The 16,154-nt window shown below is 44.2% G+C and overlaps 1 protein-coding gene across 1 annotated transcript in view; it reads right to left on the bottom strand.

Moving 5' to 3' along the window:
• LOC136871603 (peroxiredoxin-6) overlaps window positions 1–1,933 on the bottom strand; it is a 149,665-nt gene extending 147,732 nt beyond the window's left edge. The window contains exon 1 of the mRNA XM_067145054.2: window positions 1,781–1,933. Within this exon, the coding sequence (XP_067001155.1) occupies window positions 1,781–1,863 (83 nt within the window). The 5' untranslated portion in view covers window positions 1,864–1,933. The remainder of the gene's footprint in view (window positions 1–1,780) is intronic.
• Window positions 1,934–16,154: the final 14,221 nt, after the last annotated feature.

The following is a 16,154-nucleotide window of genomic DNA, read 5'->3' as shown; positions in this document are numbered from 1 at the left end:
TCTTCAGTCTGGCAATCTCACTCTGTCGATGTGTCTGTATTGCACCCTTTGCACTCGGGATATGGGCGCAATATAGTTATATCTAGTGTCTTTGGTTAGTGTGTAGTCAGATACTAAATGATTTTTTATTGCATAATCGCGCCGTACTTCTAGTTATTTCAGTACACGTGTAATTATTGGTTCTTCGGTGAAAGTTTTATTGTATAGTACTGAATCAAGTACGCCTCTGTGGTGTAGTGGTTACTGTGCTTAGCTGCCACCCCCGGACGTCCGGCTTCGATTCCCGGCTCTGCCACGAAATTTGAAAAGTGGTACGAGGGCTGGAACGGGGTCCACTCAGCCTCGGGAAGTCAACTGAGTAGAGGGGGTTCGATTCCCACCTCAGGCATCCTCGACGTGGTTTCCCGTGGTTTCCCAATTCTCGTCCAGGCAAATGCCTGGATGGTACCTAACTTAAGGCCATTTCCTTCCCTCTTCCTTGTCTATACCTTCCAATCTTCCTATCCCCCTACAAGACCCCTGTTCAGCATAGCAAGTGAGGCCGCTTGGGCGAGGTACTGGTCCTCCTCCCCAGCTGTATCCCCCGACCAAAAGTCTCACTCTCCAAGACACTGTCCATGGAGCGGTAGAGGTGGGATCCCTCGCTGACTCCAAGGGAAATACTAACCCTGGAGGGAAAAAAATTAAAAAGAACGAAAGAAAGAAAGATTGAATCAAAATCTCAAAAACCTATCATTATTGCCCTTAAGTTGGTAGAATGTGAACCTTTACCTCTCTGTCGAAATTCGCTCAGAGATCATCAGGAACTTGTCATTTTGTAGCTATTTGTTCAATTTTCATATAGCCACTCCCTATAGCCACTATAACACTCAAACCCGGGTACTTCTTGTCTATAAATTTGTGTGCCCCCCCCCCTCCCACTTCCAATTCCCAATCGCCGCTATTGCAAAGTATTCTACGTTGAAAGTACTTAGTGGAACGTAAAAACAAATAATATTTCTGTCTGTTAGGTCATCAGCCCAGAGGCTGGTTGGATCCTCAAATAGCACCACCAAAGGTTATGCGGTTATAAGGAAAGCCCAAAAACCAATGGCAGCACCAAAATGAGGCGTACTAAGCAAGATGAGGAGTGAGGTAGTTTGCCATTGCTTTCCTCACTGGGTCAGAAAGTACTATTGCAGCACGACTGACCCTATGAGCAGCACCTTTCATAACACTCAGATGCGCTAGTCATGCTTTGAATGGCATTACTCAGCACTACCCATACCCCAGCAACTTCCATATTGTCACAGCCATGGATGTTGACTGGGACTTCGGTGGAAGCTACACTTTACTCTGGCCTGTGCCAAGAGATGGATGCAAAAGTACTGTATCCATCAAGAAATGACAGCAGGCAGAAATAATATTTATTATTACATATTCTTCCTTCAGACTAGCAACCCGTCGGAAGGACATTTGATTGCTTTCAAGTCTTGCAAAAAGAAAAATGCAAGACCGTAACGGGACACATGGCCCAATACTTGGAAGGAATATGATGACATATTCTAGTACCAAAGGTGTCTTCGATGCTCGCATGAGCCTCAGGATGAAAAAACAATGTAAGGCGAGACATAAGGACCACCTTCGCGGTTTATTTTAGCTGCCTGAGCTGCTGGATTAGTACCTAAATACCACCAAAAACATGCCGGCTATATCAGGGATATCTTCGTTACAAAATCACACTCGCAGTATCTCAAGCAGCAATTTATGATTGTATTGTACAGTAAATCATTTAACTTACGCGTCTCCAAGCCAGTCGTAGAATTGTATTGGTCCATGAGTGGTGTTGGCGTAGAAGTTGGGCATCGTCGATCCCAGCCTCATGATGGCACTTAACTGACGTTCACTTCTGATAGCCTCCCGCTTCCTTCTTATCTTACACAACACTGATAGCTAGCTCTCTCTGTGTGTGTATATGTCTGTCTGTTTACTGCTCGTAGTGATTCAGCTACATTGACTGCTTACATAGAGTAGTGCACTCAGCATGAAACACCAGTTTCACCTCTCCCTTAGCTTCCAGTGTCTATGTTATCAGTGCTGTCAGTCACTAATATTTGGAGCATACATTTATTGCGCTATATAGTCTTAATGTATCGCATTATAAACAAATAATTTGTGGGTCATCAGGTCCCGCAAGATCAAGACTCATTGACCGACATGGTCTATCTTGAGACAGTCACGTAGTTAACGCGGGGCATTTCACTGCCGTGACACTTCATCTGAACGAGGTTGTTACCTTTCATATCTTACAGTCCAGCTTCTCGGTTAGCTCGGTTGCTAGGTTAAGGCAGCCCTTTTTCTAGTTCAAGCCCATCATGCTTAAACTTGCACTGATTCAAGAATCTAACCTGAAACCTCCCACTCAACTATCCTATTTAAAAGATCGGTGCGGTTGTAAGCCAACACTGTGCTATCGGCTGAATCATCAGTCCGTAGTCTGGTTGGACGTAGCCTGCCTATTCCGAGCTGATCTCGTCACGTCTATGTAACTATTGCATCCTACATCTTTTGTAATCTTTCGTTATATTCATGTCTTGGATCCCCCTTTAATTGCAACCTTCAGAAGAAACCAACTGGACAGCTCCTCACATGTCACACGATGTATTCTAGCAATCTATCCATTACTAAATGTACCCGTGCTTCGCTACGGTATTCTATATTGTATACGGATTTCTACGTAAATTACCGTATACGCAGTGAGAAAGAATATATTAATATTGTCATTGATGCTTTCACGGCCCGTATTTATAGACATGATATAGACTTTCACAATCGAAAAATTGGGGGCCTGTAGCATAATGGTTTTCGCGGTAATCTTGAAATTGAAGGCCATGAGTTTCGAATCCAGTCAGTTTATTTTACTGTAAGAAAATAACAACAAGAATAATATTATTATTAATAATAATGTCCGGCTCTGTGGTGTAGTGGTTAGCGTGATTAGCTGCCACCCCCGGAGGCCCGGGTTCGATTCCCGGCTCTGCCACGAAATTTGAAAAGTGGTATGAGGGCTGGAACGGGGTCCACTCAGCCTCGGGAGGTCAACTGAGTAGAGGTTCGATTCCCACCTCAGCCATCCTGGAAGTGGTTTTCCGTGGTTTCCCACTTCTCCTCCACGCGAATGCCGGGATGGTACCTAACATAAGGCCACGGCCGCTTCCTTTCCTCTTCCTTGCCTATCCCTTCCCTTCCACAAGGCCACTGTTCAGCATAGCAGATGAGGTCGCCTGGGCGAGGTACTGGTCATTCTCCCCAGTTGTATCCCCGACCAAGAGTCTGAAGCTCCAGGACACTGTCCTTGAGGCGGTAGATGTGGGATCCCTCGCTGTGTCCGAGGGAAAAGCCGACCCTGGAGGGTAAACAGATGAATAATAATAATAATAATAATAATAATAATAATAATAATAATAATAATAATACTTTTCTTTACGTCCCACTAACTACTTTTACGGTTTCCGGAGACGCCGAGGTGCCGGAATTTAGTCAAGGAGGAATTATTTTACGTGCCACGAGGCTGACGTATTTGAGCACCTTCAAATCCCACCGGACTGAGCCAGGATTGAACCTACCAAATTTGGATCAGAACCGTCTGAACCACTCAACATGGCGTAAGAAAATTATTTCAGTAATGAAATGGCGTATGGCTTTTAGTGCCTGGAGTGTCGGAGGACATGTTCGGCTCGCCAGGTGCAGATCTTTTGATTTGACACCCGTAAGCGACCTGCGCGTCGTGTTGAGGATGAAATGACGATGAAGACAACTCATACACCTAGCCCCCGTGCCAGTGAAATTAACCAATGATGGTTAAAATTCCCGACCCTGCCGGTAATCGAACCCGGGACCCCTGTGACCAAAGGCCAGCACGCTAACCATTTAGCCATGTAGTCGGACATTATTTCAGTGTATTATTGGCATAGGCTTGAGCACCAGTCCGCCTAATTTAATATGTGTAGGGTAATTCTTCATGCATAAATTTGTGAGAGAGACTCTAGGAAATTCTGAACACTTCTTACTTGTCAGGAACATCGTAGTTCACCCACGTAGCCCCAATATATATACTGTGTATATACAGATTATGTATTTCTGCCTTCAGAGGTGAAACAGAAAATTCTAAGTACAGCAAAAGCGAGATACCAGCGTGAGTTCCCCTGTAGAGTTTGGGAAGATCGGCCGTACCGAAGAAGAAGAAGAAGAAGAAGAAGAAGAAGAAGAAGAAGAAGAATAAGAAGAATAAGAAGAAGAAGTCAAAATAATGGACCAAAACTTCTGATCCTTAATTGCAGCTTCGCTTTCCAGAAATCTTAATAGATCATGGAAGTTGTTAAGTTATCTGCCACCGAGCTCGACAGCTGCAGTCGCTTATGTGCGGCCAGTATCCAGTATTCGGGAGATACTGAGTTCGAACCCCACTGTCAGCAGCCCTGAAGGTGATTTTCTGTGGTTTCCTATTTTCACACCAGGCAAATGCTGGGGCTGTACCTTAATTAAGGCCATAGACGCTTCCTTCCCACTCCTAGCCCTTTCCTATCCCATCGTCGCCATAAGACTTACAGTCCCTGGCCAAATTAATATGACCACCTAAGGAAATCTAGGAAAATAAACTTTAAATTGCCTTTATGTATTTCATTCATGTTTTATTTATCTTAATTGTGTGAAATGAGACTATACTTATACATATACACACAGAATATTACAACTAATCACAAAACTCAGATTTGAACCCTCATTTAATTGTCAATACTAGTAATTTGTCAGTCCTCCTTTTACTGCAATAACGGTCTGCACTCTGCGAGGCATGCTATCTATGCATCGTAAGCTCATATCCTTCATTTGCTGGTTGTGGTTCCAGTGGAATATGATCCATTCAGGTAAATGTATCCTCGCAGTGACATTGTCTTTTGCCACTTTCCTCTTTAACAGTTCCCATACATTCTCATTTGGATTGAGGTCGGGAGAATTACCTGGCCAGTCCAACAGAGAAACTTCCTTTTCTTTCAAGAATCTTTTGACAGTCTTTGCCGTATGGCAGGGTGCACTATCTTGCATAAATATTTTCTTTTCATCTCCTTTGAACCAATCCCGGAGTTGTGGAAGAAGTCGAGTTTGCAGAACATTGATGTACTGTTGTTGTTTTATCGTACCTTCAACGATGTACAACCTACCCAAACCTCTGCCACTAATCACTGACCATATCGTCACCGAAGTTGGATGTTTGATAGTCTTTATCACACAATCTTCATTGAATTTTTCCGATGGCCTTCTCTTAATAAACTGAGCCTTGTTCATTAAAATCTGGAAGGTGCTTTCGTCACTGAAGCACACCTGAAACTCAAAAGCACCTTGTAAAATTTAAAAACTATGGAAAATTTTCAAACCAAATGAAGAGTTGGAAAACATACTGATCTCCAGTCTTCTACAGTGAAGTGTTTGTGCGCCTTAGCCTATTCCAACCATTGCTTCATCATCCTTAGATTAAGTATTGGCATGCGAGCAGGTCTGCCGCTTTTGTAGCCCAAGTTTGCCAGTCTCCGTCGAACTGTTCTGGTAGACAATGGAAATCCTGCATCGTTTAATTTCCTTCTTATGTTGCTGTTCGTTCTATTATTATTTTTCTCAACAATCGTTCACCGCGAGGTGACAGCACCTTTTTTCTGCCACATTTGCCCTTACGATTCGATGCCAGTGTGTTCTTTTGACGAAACCTACGACTGATATTAGCCACTGAAGTTTTTGAAACTCCAACTTTTTTTGCTATTTCTCGCTGTGAAAGATTAGTTTCAATGAAAAGACCTTGAATCATTCCCCTTTTGTTGGGTGACAGGTCCTCTTCTAAGTCCATTTCTGAAAACATAACGATTTGAGGTTATAATTGGAAAATGTTGTTAATTTTCTCCCAAAGGAGCATAAACTTATCGTGAACGGACGTGAAATATATGTACATGCAAGCAGAAATGAAAATAATTGATTAGGTTTAACTTACCATTAGAATTTTACCTTTAAAAAGCAACTTGTGTGCAGAGAAAATGAATACAAGAGCGACACGCATTTCCCTCCATAAATATAAATTGGCACCAACATGTAAACAGTGTGACCAACATACAATATTTTTCACAATTATCCCACTTAAATGTTTCCTTGATATATAAATGCACTTACAGTCTTCCTACAAACACTTTCCAGTGTCGAAAATGGTTAAAAAAATCCATAAAGAGAGAAAATATCAGGTGGTCATATTAATTTGGCCAGGGACTGTATCTGTGTCGGTGCGACGTAAAGCAGCTTGCAAAAAAAAGTTATCAGCCTCCCCCCCTCCTCCGGTGCTTTGGCTGAATGGTTAGCGCTTCGTGGCCCTTCTTTGTGTGTGTGTGTGTGTGTGTGTGTGTGTGTGTGTGTGTGTGTGTGTGATATCTTCATTCTTCGGAGTGTTCGACATCTTCCATTTCCCTTCTGATTAGTGTAAATATAGGGTGGTTAACGAATTGTACTTCCTCTTAAAGCAATAATCACCACCACGGAATGGTCAGCGTACTGGCCTTCGGCCCAGAGAGTCCTGGTACGATTCCCGGCTGAGTTGGAGACTTTAATTGCGTCTCTAATTCCTGTAGATCGGTGATTACGGGTTTGTGTTCGTATTCATACGCATCTTCAAATATATACAACACATTATTTGCATCCGGGAGATAGTAGGTTCGAATCCCACTATCGGCAGCCCTGAAAATGGTTTTCCGTGGTTTACCATTTTCACACCAGGCAAATGCTGGGGCTGTACCTTAATTAAGGCCACGGCCGCTTCCTTCCAACTCCTAGGCCTTTCCTATCCCATCGTCGCCATAAGACCTATCTGTGTCGGTGCGACGTAAAGCCCCTAGCAAAAAAAAAAAACAACCACATTACAATAGAAACAACCACAGAAACACGCAACAGTGAATATATACCCCTCCACATGTGATCGGTATTAGGAAAGGCATCCGGCCTCAAAATTAGGCTAAGTCCATACAAAGTGCTGCGCCAGGTAATTGGGAAAAGGCTAGAAAGAAGAGGAAAGAGTAGTTGTTAAATATTCCTCCCAGAGGTTGGGTGGATACTCACACAAATTCTGCTTTTACTTTCCAAGACATAGCGAAAGGCGCGACTAACATAATGCTCGTTTGGAGGTTTATGAAGGAGGCATTTCATATCTTAAAATTGGATTCTTAATTATTATTATCGTTCAATTATTTTAACAAGAATATTGCCAACTGTAGCATAGACAAGTATGCAGTTCACACCAACACGCTAGACGTCACCACCGTCGCTGTTCGCTCTCCACTCAATGCTGTTGACATAGAGCTGTCCGTAGCCGACCTGCACGTCGTGATGAGGATGAAATGATGATGAAGACGACACATACACCCAACCCCCGTGTCAGCGAAATTAATCAAATGGTTAAAATTCCCGAACCTGCCGGGAATCGAACCCGGGACAACTGTGACCAAAGGCCAGCACGCTAATCATTTAGCCGTGGAGCCGGACAATGTCATACCTTCATATATGCGTATACATGTTATGTTATGTTATGTTATGTTATGTTATGTTATGTTATGTTATGTTATGTTATGTTATGTTATGTTATGTTATGTTATGTTATGTTATGTTATGTTATGTTATGTTATGTTATGTTATGTTATGAGACCCTCTCAGACTGATTCTGATGGTTCTGTCAGCTTCCGCTTCGAACTTTAGCGCTGCACCGCTTCCGGGAAGCCATCTGGTGATGAATGAACGTACCAATTCCACTTCTATTATAACGTCTAAATTCAAACCTCATTGTTTGAGAAGCCTTTCTCGTGGACAGTCGTGATTTTCTTCTGATGTCGCAGAGCAAAGTTCTCTGCGAAACGTAAAGAATTTCACATTATTTTCTTGACATGGCATAAGCCAAAAAGCCTATATCATGTCTATAAGATTTATTAAATTGCATGTCCTCTTAGAATTATCTGAGAAACACCATGGGGAAGTCCGCATACATTGCTTCAGATGTACGGTGTGCGTTGGGAAGTTTTGATGATAATGGCAGGCCACGTTTCCTACTGCTATTCACAATCGAGTTCGGGAGTTTCTACTATAACGACAGGCTCACTTGCCTACTGCCATTCACAATCGAGATCGGGCGTTTTCATTATAAAGAGAGGCCCCTTTTCCCAATGTAATGCACAATCGAGTTGGAGAGATTTGATTATAATCGAGAAATGCAGCTTTATCTAAAGTGTAAAGGTCGATTCACACATCTCCGGGACGTGACGGCGCTCTCCGTGTCCGTATCCGTCCTTTCCGACATGAATATTTCACGCCTGTTCTCACACTTCAGTTCCGTGCAGTTCCGCGCAGTTATAAGTCGGCAATCAAGTGTTCCATGATGAGGTTTTTTTTAGTGATGATGAACTGTTAATGATAGCTATAATCCTGTATGAAGAGGAGAAAGAGAGGAAGAAACAGTGGGTTCATCCTATATGGAAACGCAGGGGTAAGGAAGGAGAGTTTTCTACTCTATATAAGTGCTTGAAGGACGACGAAGTAAAATTTCACGGATACACTACATTTGCTTTTAATTACTTGAAAAATTAAATAAATGAAATTGATTAATTTTTAATACCTCTGACTTTGTAGGTTAGGGGGGCAGAAAGTGCCTTGCCGCGCCAAAGTCGCTGCCTATGTACAGACAGACTGATTTCCTTAATCTTAAAAGCAAAAAATGTTAGTTATCTACCTTCAGCTTCCATTTTATCGCCAATTTTGTCCCATACACGCTTCTGAAAACCACTATCCATATATTTCTAATCAGCTAAATTATATAGAAAAAGGTGTGCCTTCACTAATTCAATAAGCAGTTCGTCCTTCATTCTGGGAGGTAAAGAACAGTTCAAACGTACGCAGATAACTTCAGTACTCGAAGAAGGCAGAAAAACAGGAAGGCGGGAAGAGAGAAATCACGTCCGTGAAAACATCGTTGGCGAGCGAATACGTATTGTCGGCACGGATCACGGAGAAGCACTGAAGGTCACGGCGAATAACGTCAACGGAAGTGTTGGAACTTATCCCTTCGTTTACATGGCGACGATATTTTATTTTCACGGAAGATGACGTCACGTCACGGAAAGCGCCGTCACGTCCCGGAGATGTGTGAATCGACCTTAAGGGATCGACTTACGACAAAAAGTCATAGAGAACAGATGGAAAGACACGAAGGCTAAAAACAACTGATACGGTCTTAAGTTGACCTAAAACGGATAGAAATCTGAAAAACTGGCAAAACAAACGAAATTACAGACAGCGACCCCCTACAACTTTATTTATATACACTGACTGACAGAGCAAATGCAACACCAAGAAGGAGTGGTTCGAAAGGGATGAAATTTGGGGAAAAAACAGAGACGGCACGGACGAATAATTGATGTTTATTTCAAACCGATATGCAGGTTACACAATGCGCACGGCATCGACTCAGTAGGATGTAGGACCACCGCGAGCGGCGATGCAAGCAGAAACACGTCGAGGTACAGAGTCAATAAGAGTGCGGATGGTGTCCTGTGGGATGGTTCTCCATTCTGTGTCAACCATTTGCCACAGTTGGTCGTCCGTACGAGGCTGGGGCAGAGTTTGCAAACGGCGTCCAATGAGATCCCACACGTGTTCGATTGGTCAGAGATCCGGAGAGTACGCTGGCCACGGAAGTATCTGTACACCTCGTAGAGCCTGTTGGGAGATGCGAGCAGTGTGTGGGCGGGTATTATCCTGCTGAAACAGAGCATTGGGCAGCCCCTGAAGGTACGGGAGTGCCACCGGCCGCAGCACATGCTGCACGTAGCGGTGGGCATTTAACGTGCCTTGAATACGCACTAGAGGTGACGTGGAATCATACGCAATAGCGCCCCAAACCATGATGCCGCGTTGTCTAGCGGTAGGGCGCTCCACAGTTACTGCCGGATTTGACCTTTCTCCACGCTGACGCCACGCTCGTCTGCGGTGACTATCACTGACAGAACAGAAGCGTGACTCATCGGAGAACACGACGTTCCGCCATTCCCTCATCCTCATCCAAGTCGCTCTAGCCCGGCACCATGCCAGGCGTGCACGTCTATGCTGTGGAGTCAATGGTAGTCTTCTGAGCGGGCGCCGGGAGTGCAGGCCTCCTTCAACCAATCGACGGGAAATTGTTCTGGTCGATATTGGAACAGCCAGGGTGTCTTGCACATGCTGAAGAATGGCGATTGACGTGGCGATGGCGTGCGGGGCTGCCACCGCTTGGCGGCGGATGCGCCGATCCTCGCGTGCTGACGTCACTCGGGCTGCGCCTGGACCCCTCGCACGTGCCACATGTCCCTGCGCCAACCATCTTCGCCACAGGCGCTGCACCGTGGACACATCCCTATGGGTATCGGCTGCGATTTGACGAAGCGACCAACCTCCCCTTCTCAGCCCGATCACCATACCCCTCGTAAAGACGTCTGTCTGCTGGAAATGCCTCCGTTGATGGCGGCCTGGCATTCTTAGCTATACACGTGTCCTGTGGCACACGACAACACGTTCTACAATGACTGTCGGCTGAGAAATCACGGTACGAAGTGGGCCATTCGCCAACGCCGTGTCCCATTTATCGTTCGCTACGTGCGCAGCACAGCGGCGCATTTCACATCATGAGCATACCTCAGTGACGTCAGTCTACCCTGCAATTGGCATAAAGTTCTGACCACTCCTTCTTGGTGTTGCATTTGCTCTGTCAGTCAGTGTATATGAATAATATGTTGCCGCCTCTGTGGTGCAGTGTTTAGTGTGATCACCTGACCCCCGCGGAGGCACGGGTTCGATTCCCGGCTCTGCCACGAAATTTGAAAAGTGATACGAGGGCTGGAACGAAGTCAACTCAGCCTCAGGTGGTCAACTGAGTAGAGGTGGGTTCGATTCCCACCTCAGCCATCCTGGAAGTGGTTTTCCGTGGTTTCCCACTTCTCCTCCAGGCAAATGCCGGCATGGTGCCTAACTTAAGGCCACGGCCGCTTCCTTCCCTCTTCCTTGCCTGTCCCTTCTAATCTTCCCATCCCCCACCAAGACCCCTGTTCAGCATAGCAGGTGAGGCCGCCTGGGCGCGGTACTGGCCATTCTCCACAGTTGTATCCCCCGACCCAGTGTTTGAAGCTCCAGGACACTGCACTTGAGGCGGTAGAGGTGGGATCTCTCGCTGAGTCCGAGGGAAAAACCGACCATGGAGGGTAAACAGATAAAGAAGTAGAACAAGAAGAAGAAGAATATGTTATTTATTTTACGTCCTGCTAACTAGTTTTACGGTTTTGAGAGACTCCGAGTTGCCGACATGTTTTTTCCGCTGGAGTTCTTTAACGTTCTGGTTAATCTTCCAAAACAAGACTGACGTATTTTAGGACCTCCAGTTACCGCCGGACTGGGACGGGATCGAACCTTTCAATTTGATCACAGAAGACTCAGCTTAGCTATCTATATTTATTCTCCTGGCAAAATTTTACCTCTCACCAGTTTGATTCAGTAAGTATATCTTCATTTGTTCTTCTTCTTTATTTGTTTACCCTCCAGGGTTGGCTTTTCTCTAGGACTCAGCGAGGGATCCCACCTCTACCGCCTCAAGGGCAGAGTCCTGGAGCTTCAGACTCTGGGTCGGGATACAACTGGGTAGAAGGACTAGTACCTCGTCCAGGTGGCCTCACCGGCTATGCTGAACAGGAGCCGTATGGGGGATGGGAAGGTTGGAAGGGATAGACAAGGAAGTGGGAAGGAAGCGGCCGTGGCCGTAAGTTAGGTACCATCCCAGCATTTGCCTGGAGGAGAAGTGGGGAAACCACGGAAAACCACTTCCAGGATGGCTCAGGTGGGAATCGAACCCACCTCTACTCAGTTGACCTCCCGAGGCTAATGGATCCCGTTCCAGCCCTCGTACCACTTTTCAAATTTCGTGGAAGAGCCGGGAATCGAACCCGGGCCTCCGGGGGTGGCAGCTAATCACATTAACCACTACATCACAGAGGCGGACCTAAGTATATTTATTCTCCTGGCAAAATTCTTCTCTCACCAGTCTGATTCAGTAAGTATACCTTCATTTGTGATTCGATGTAGGAATCTCATCTTTGACACTATCCGGCTCCATGGCAAAATGGTTAGCGTGCTGGCCATTGGTCACAGGGGTACCGGGTACGATTCCCGGCAGGGTCGGGAATTTTAACCCTCATTGGTTAATTTCCCTGGCACGGAGGCTAGGTTTATGTGTTGTCTTCATCATTTCATCCTCATCACGACGCGCAGGTCGCCTACGGGAGTCAAATCAAAAGATCTGCACCTGGCAAGCCGAGCCCGTCCTGCGATCTCCCGGCACTAAAAGCCATACGCCATTTCATGCCATTTTATCTTCGACATTCTTTCCTTTGGAGCTTTTCCGGCTCTCGAATCAAGTAATTCTGGTATGGATCCCACACACTGGTACCATACTCTAATTGGCGTCTTATTAGAGAAAGGTATTCCCAGTATTCACAAAGTGCTTCTGTAGCCCCATATTTCCAAAGAGTCAATCCTGCAGTGGTCCGTCTGCTGAGTAGGTGGCAATGAAAAATTTGGAAGATGCTCATAATTAGAGCCCGGATTTCCATGCACTATCAAATCTCAAAATATGCATGCATTCATACACTATCATGTGGCAAAACATGCACAATAAACTGGAAAATATGCACTATCAAAATTCAGTTCCTTTTGAAACATTGAACAAAAACTACCCTAATTTCTCCAAATTGTCTTGATTTAAGCTCACCCGTTCATCAGTCAGCACATTCTTTTTACGTTACGAGAAGTGATAGATGCATAATTCAATGAAGACATTTGGAGAAAGTGAGGTCATATTGTTCGTCTTTTGCATTTTCACCACAATACGTCTTTTATAAGCTTGACGAATTCGAAATAACGATTTGAACGAATTAATTGGTTTAATTTGTCTCTATCTGCGGCAGCTTCTTCTGCATGCGATGATTGCAGACAAATTTGAATGTCCTCAATAAGTGGTAACGATTGCGTGTGACGAGTGAGAGTTCCGGGTAGGAAAATCCAGGATAACAGCGGAAGAGGGTTCGATGCATAACCCGAATTTGTAAGCTGCTACAGTATCTCAGTACCGGTAACGCGGGCCACAGAAGTGCGATACAAGTTTTGTTTTGTTCGTTTAACATAGACAAAAAATGAGCCCTTTAATGATTAATGCACAGTTTACGGTTCAATTTATAGCAATGTACCACTGTAAAACAACTGTAAAGGCATTAATAAATAAATAAAATAAATAAAACTGGGACACCTTATTCCTAAGAATTAGAGATCGACGTGGGGCCTTCCGTCATTGTTTACTCAAGCAAAAGATAAAGTATTTGGTTAATTGGATTATAGGACCTCTACCGTATGTAGGCTACATAGGTACATTGGATGCCAGGAATACATTCCCTCTGTCTCTCAATAACAGACATACTGTACCCTATAACGTGAAAAATTGCCCGAAATTCTGCAAACTAACATTCAGAAAAGGCACTATGATGCAAGTTAACAATATATATGCGTCAAAGTTAGAATAAAAGTCATATTATGCAATATTAAACGTCCAAATATTCGCTATTTTATCCTAAATCTTCCAAATATGCATTATGCATGAATTTTCTCCAAAAAATGCCAAAACATGCAAACATGCACGGAAAAAGAACGGTTATTTGGAATTGTTAAGCCGTAAAACGAATATTTGCAAAGTTTGAGAAGTGTAGCAAGCTTATTTAAAAACATGAATTTGCATGGAAATCCGGGTTCTACTCATGAGTTTACATGATGCCAGTTACTGAGACAATTGTTGCGACAGTTGTCCTGTAATTATTGCAGGACACTCGCTGACCAGAATCCTTTCACACGAGGAAGCTATTGCCACGGCCAGTAGACGACGAGAAATGGCTGAGTGCGAAGCGTCTATAGTGTCCCGTGACGAATGAAATTTCTTTTGTAATAATATGTGCCGGAGCCTCCGTGGCTTAGGCGGCAGCGCCGGCCTCTCACCGCTGGGTTCCGTCGTTCAAATCCCGGTCACTCCATGTGAGATTTGTGCTGGACAAAGAGGAGGCGGGACAGGTTTTTCTCCGGGTACTTCTGTTTTGCCTTTCATCTTTCATTCCAGCAACACTCTCCAATATCATTTACTTTCATCTGTCAGTCATCAATTATTGCCCCAGAGGAATGTGACAGGCCTCGGCAGCCGGAACAATTCATTTTTATTTATTTATTATCCATGAAAAAGCCCTACTTTGTCTAGCATATTAGGGCTGTAGGTTATAAATAGTTACCTTAAATAGTACAAACATATAATACAAAATTTTTGAAGTGAGTGATTACACACACAAATTAACTAAACTGGGAGAAAAGAAAAAAAAAACTATTTTTAAATTCTTCTACAATAAACTGCATAAACTTAAAAGATTCATTTAAACAACAAAACTTGTGAAATATCCTAAAAATATGTTTGACTAACATTATTGTACAACAGTTTAAGTATTGTTCCAAAATATATCTAGCTTTGCTGAAGAATGGACAATCAAAAATAAGGTGAGCTGCAGTTTCTTCACCTCCACAAACACAACTGTTATTACTACTAATTTGTCTAAATGAAATTTAAGTTTTCCGTGACCCGAAAGAAACTGAGTGCTGGTGAAGTTTGGTTTCAATAAACTGCAGTCCAAACGGTTCTGTACCGTGGGAAAAAAGATTGTTCTTGTAACTTCACCCTTATTACTTGAGTTCCACAGCTTTGACCATTCACTGACTGTGAATTTGTGTAATTCGCGTTTCACTTTTGGTATAGGGGCTCTTTTTTATACGGTTTCATTGTCACTAAATGCTGCAAGTTTAGCAAGCTCATCTGCTCTTTCATTACCTAATAGACCTTCATGCCCTTTAACCCACTTAAAACAGATATGTCTTCCATATCCTGGTCGCAAGTTGGGGTCTTCATTCATCCCATCCCTGACCCGGTCCTTGACTGGAAAACAGGTTGTAGGTTTTCATTTTCAATTATATGTGCCGGTAATGCATTGCTGAGTCATGCAAAGTTTTGACCTCAGTCACATCAAATCATTGAATGTTAATTTTATCGGTATAATCTCAGAAAGTGCCGTTTGACAAGCATTTTTGTCTTTGTGCTGGTCCCACAAACACCGTCGTTCCCTATACAGTTCAACGAATTTTACGTTAGTATCGTCACGCCACTTTGGAGCCCTATTTTCGCGGACAGCCTACATATAATTTAAAAATTAAAGTATTTAAATTATCAAGACCACACAGGCGGCTGCACCTCTCGGTTGACACAAGCGAACTGGCACAACACAAAATAAATATACACAGCTGCTGGCCTGTCACGTTCACACAGCGCCAACTGTCGCGACAATACTGAGCTCCGGGTGGTGGGGGTTGCAGCTGGGCCCAGTTGGTTGTCCTCAGTCTACTCCTGGAGAAAATCGATTGCGTGGGGAATTGTGAGGGCAATCGCCTAGACAACTGGACAGAAGTGTTCATACGTAGCCAATAATTGTAAGCCAGTGAACTGTCTTCTGACAATTGTCTCATCAACTGGTATCGTATAAACTAGACATGCAGTGATGGAGGTGTCTTTCCATATGCGAGTAAGCTTTGTTGTTCGAGCTCCTAACCATCGCGACGCGCCTGCGGATCTCAGATTTTCACTCCCCGGTGTTATACAGAGTTTACAGTAAACTGGACAATACAGCAGAACAAGACAATCCTCGTGTATACGAACGATCCGAGGACAGGACACTCGCTAACCTACTGTCTTGCGGATTAGCCTCGCTTCTTTTCTATGCGGGAGAATGTCTTCCTCTGTCCTTGTGTGAAGGCACTCGGAACAAAAAAAAAAAAAAGGAAATAAACGGGGGATAAGAGCACATCAGTTGCTGGTACTGGGAACTGGAAGTAGAGGGGCGGGGGGGGGGGGCAGACGAAAATGCACAGGCAACAAAAAGTACTCGAACCAGGCGAATTGCCCGTGCGGTTAGGGGCGGACAGCTGTGAGCTTGCATAGGGAGATAGTG

This window comes from Anabrus simplex, chromosome 4 (genome assembly GCF_040414725.1).
Source record: "Anabrus simplex isolate iqAnaSimp1 chromosome 4, ASM4041472v1, whole genome shotgun sequence".
In the NCBI taxonomy this organism is placed as follows: domain Eukaryota; kingdom Metazoa; phylum Arthropoda; class Insecta; order Orthoptera; family Tettigoniidae; genus Anabrus; species Anabrus simplex.
Note: the sequence above shows the minus strand (reverse complement) of the source record. Positions and strands in the feature narration are given on the sequence as shown.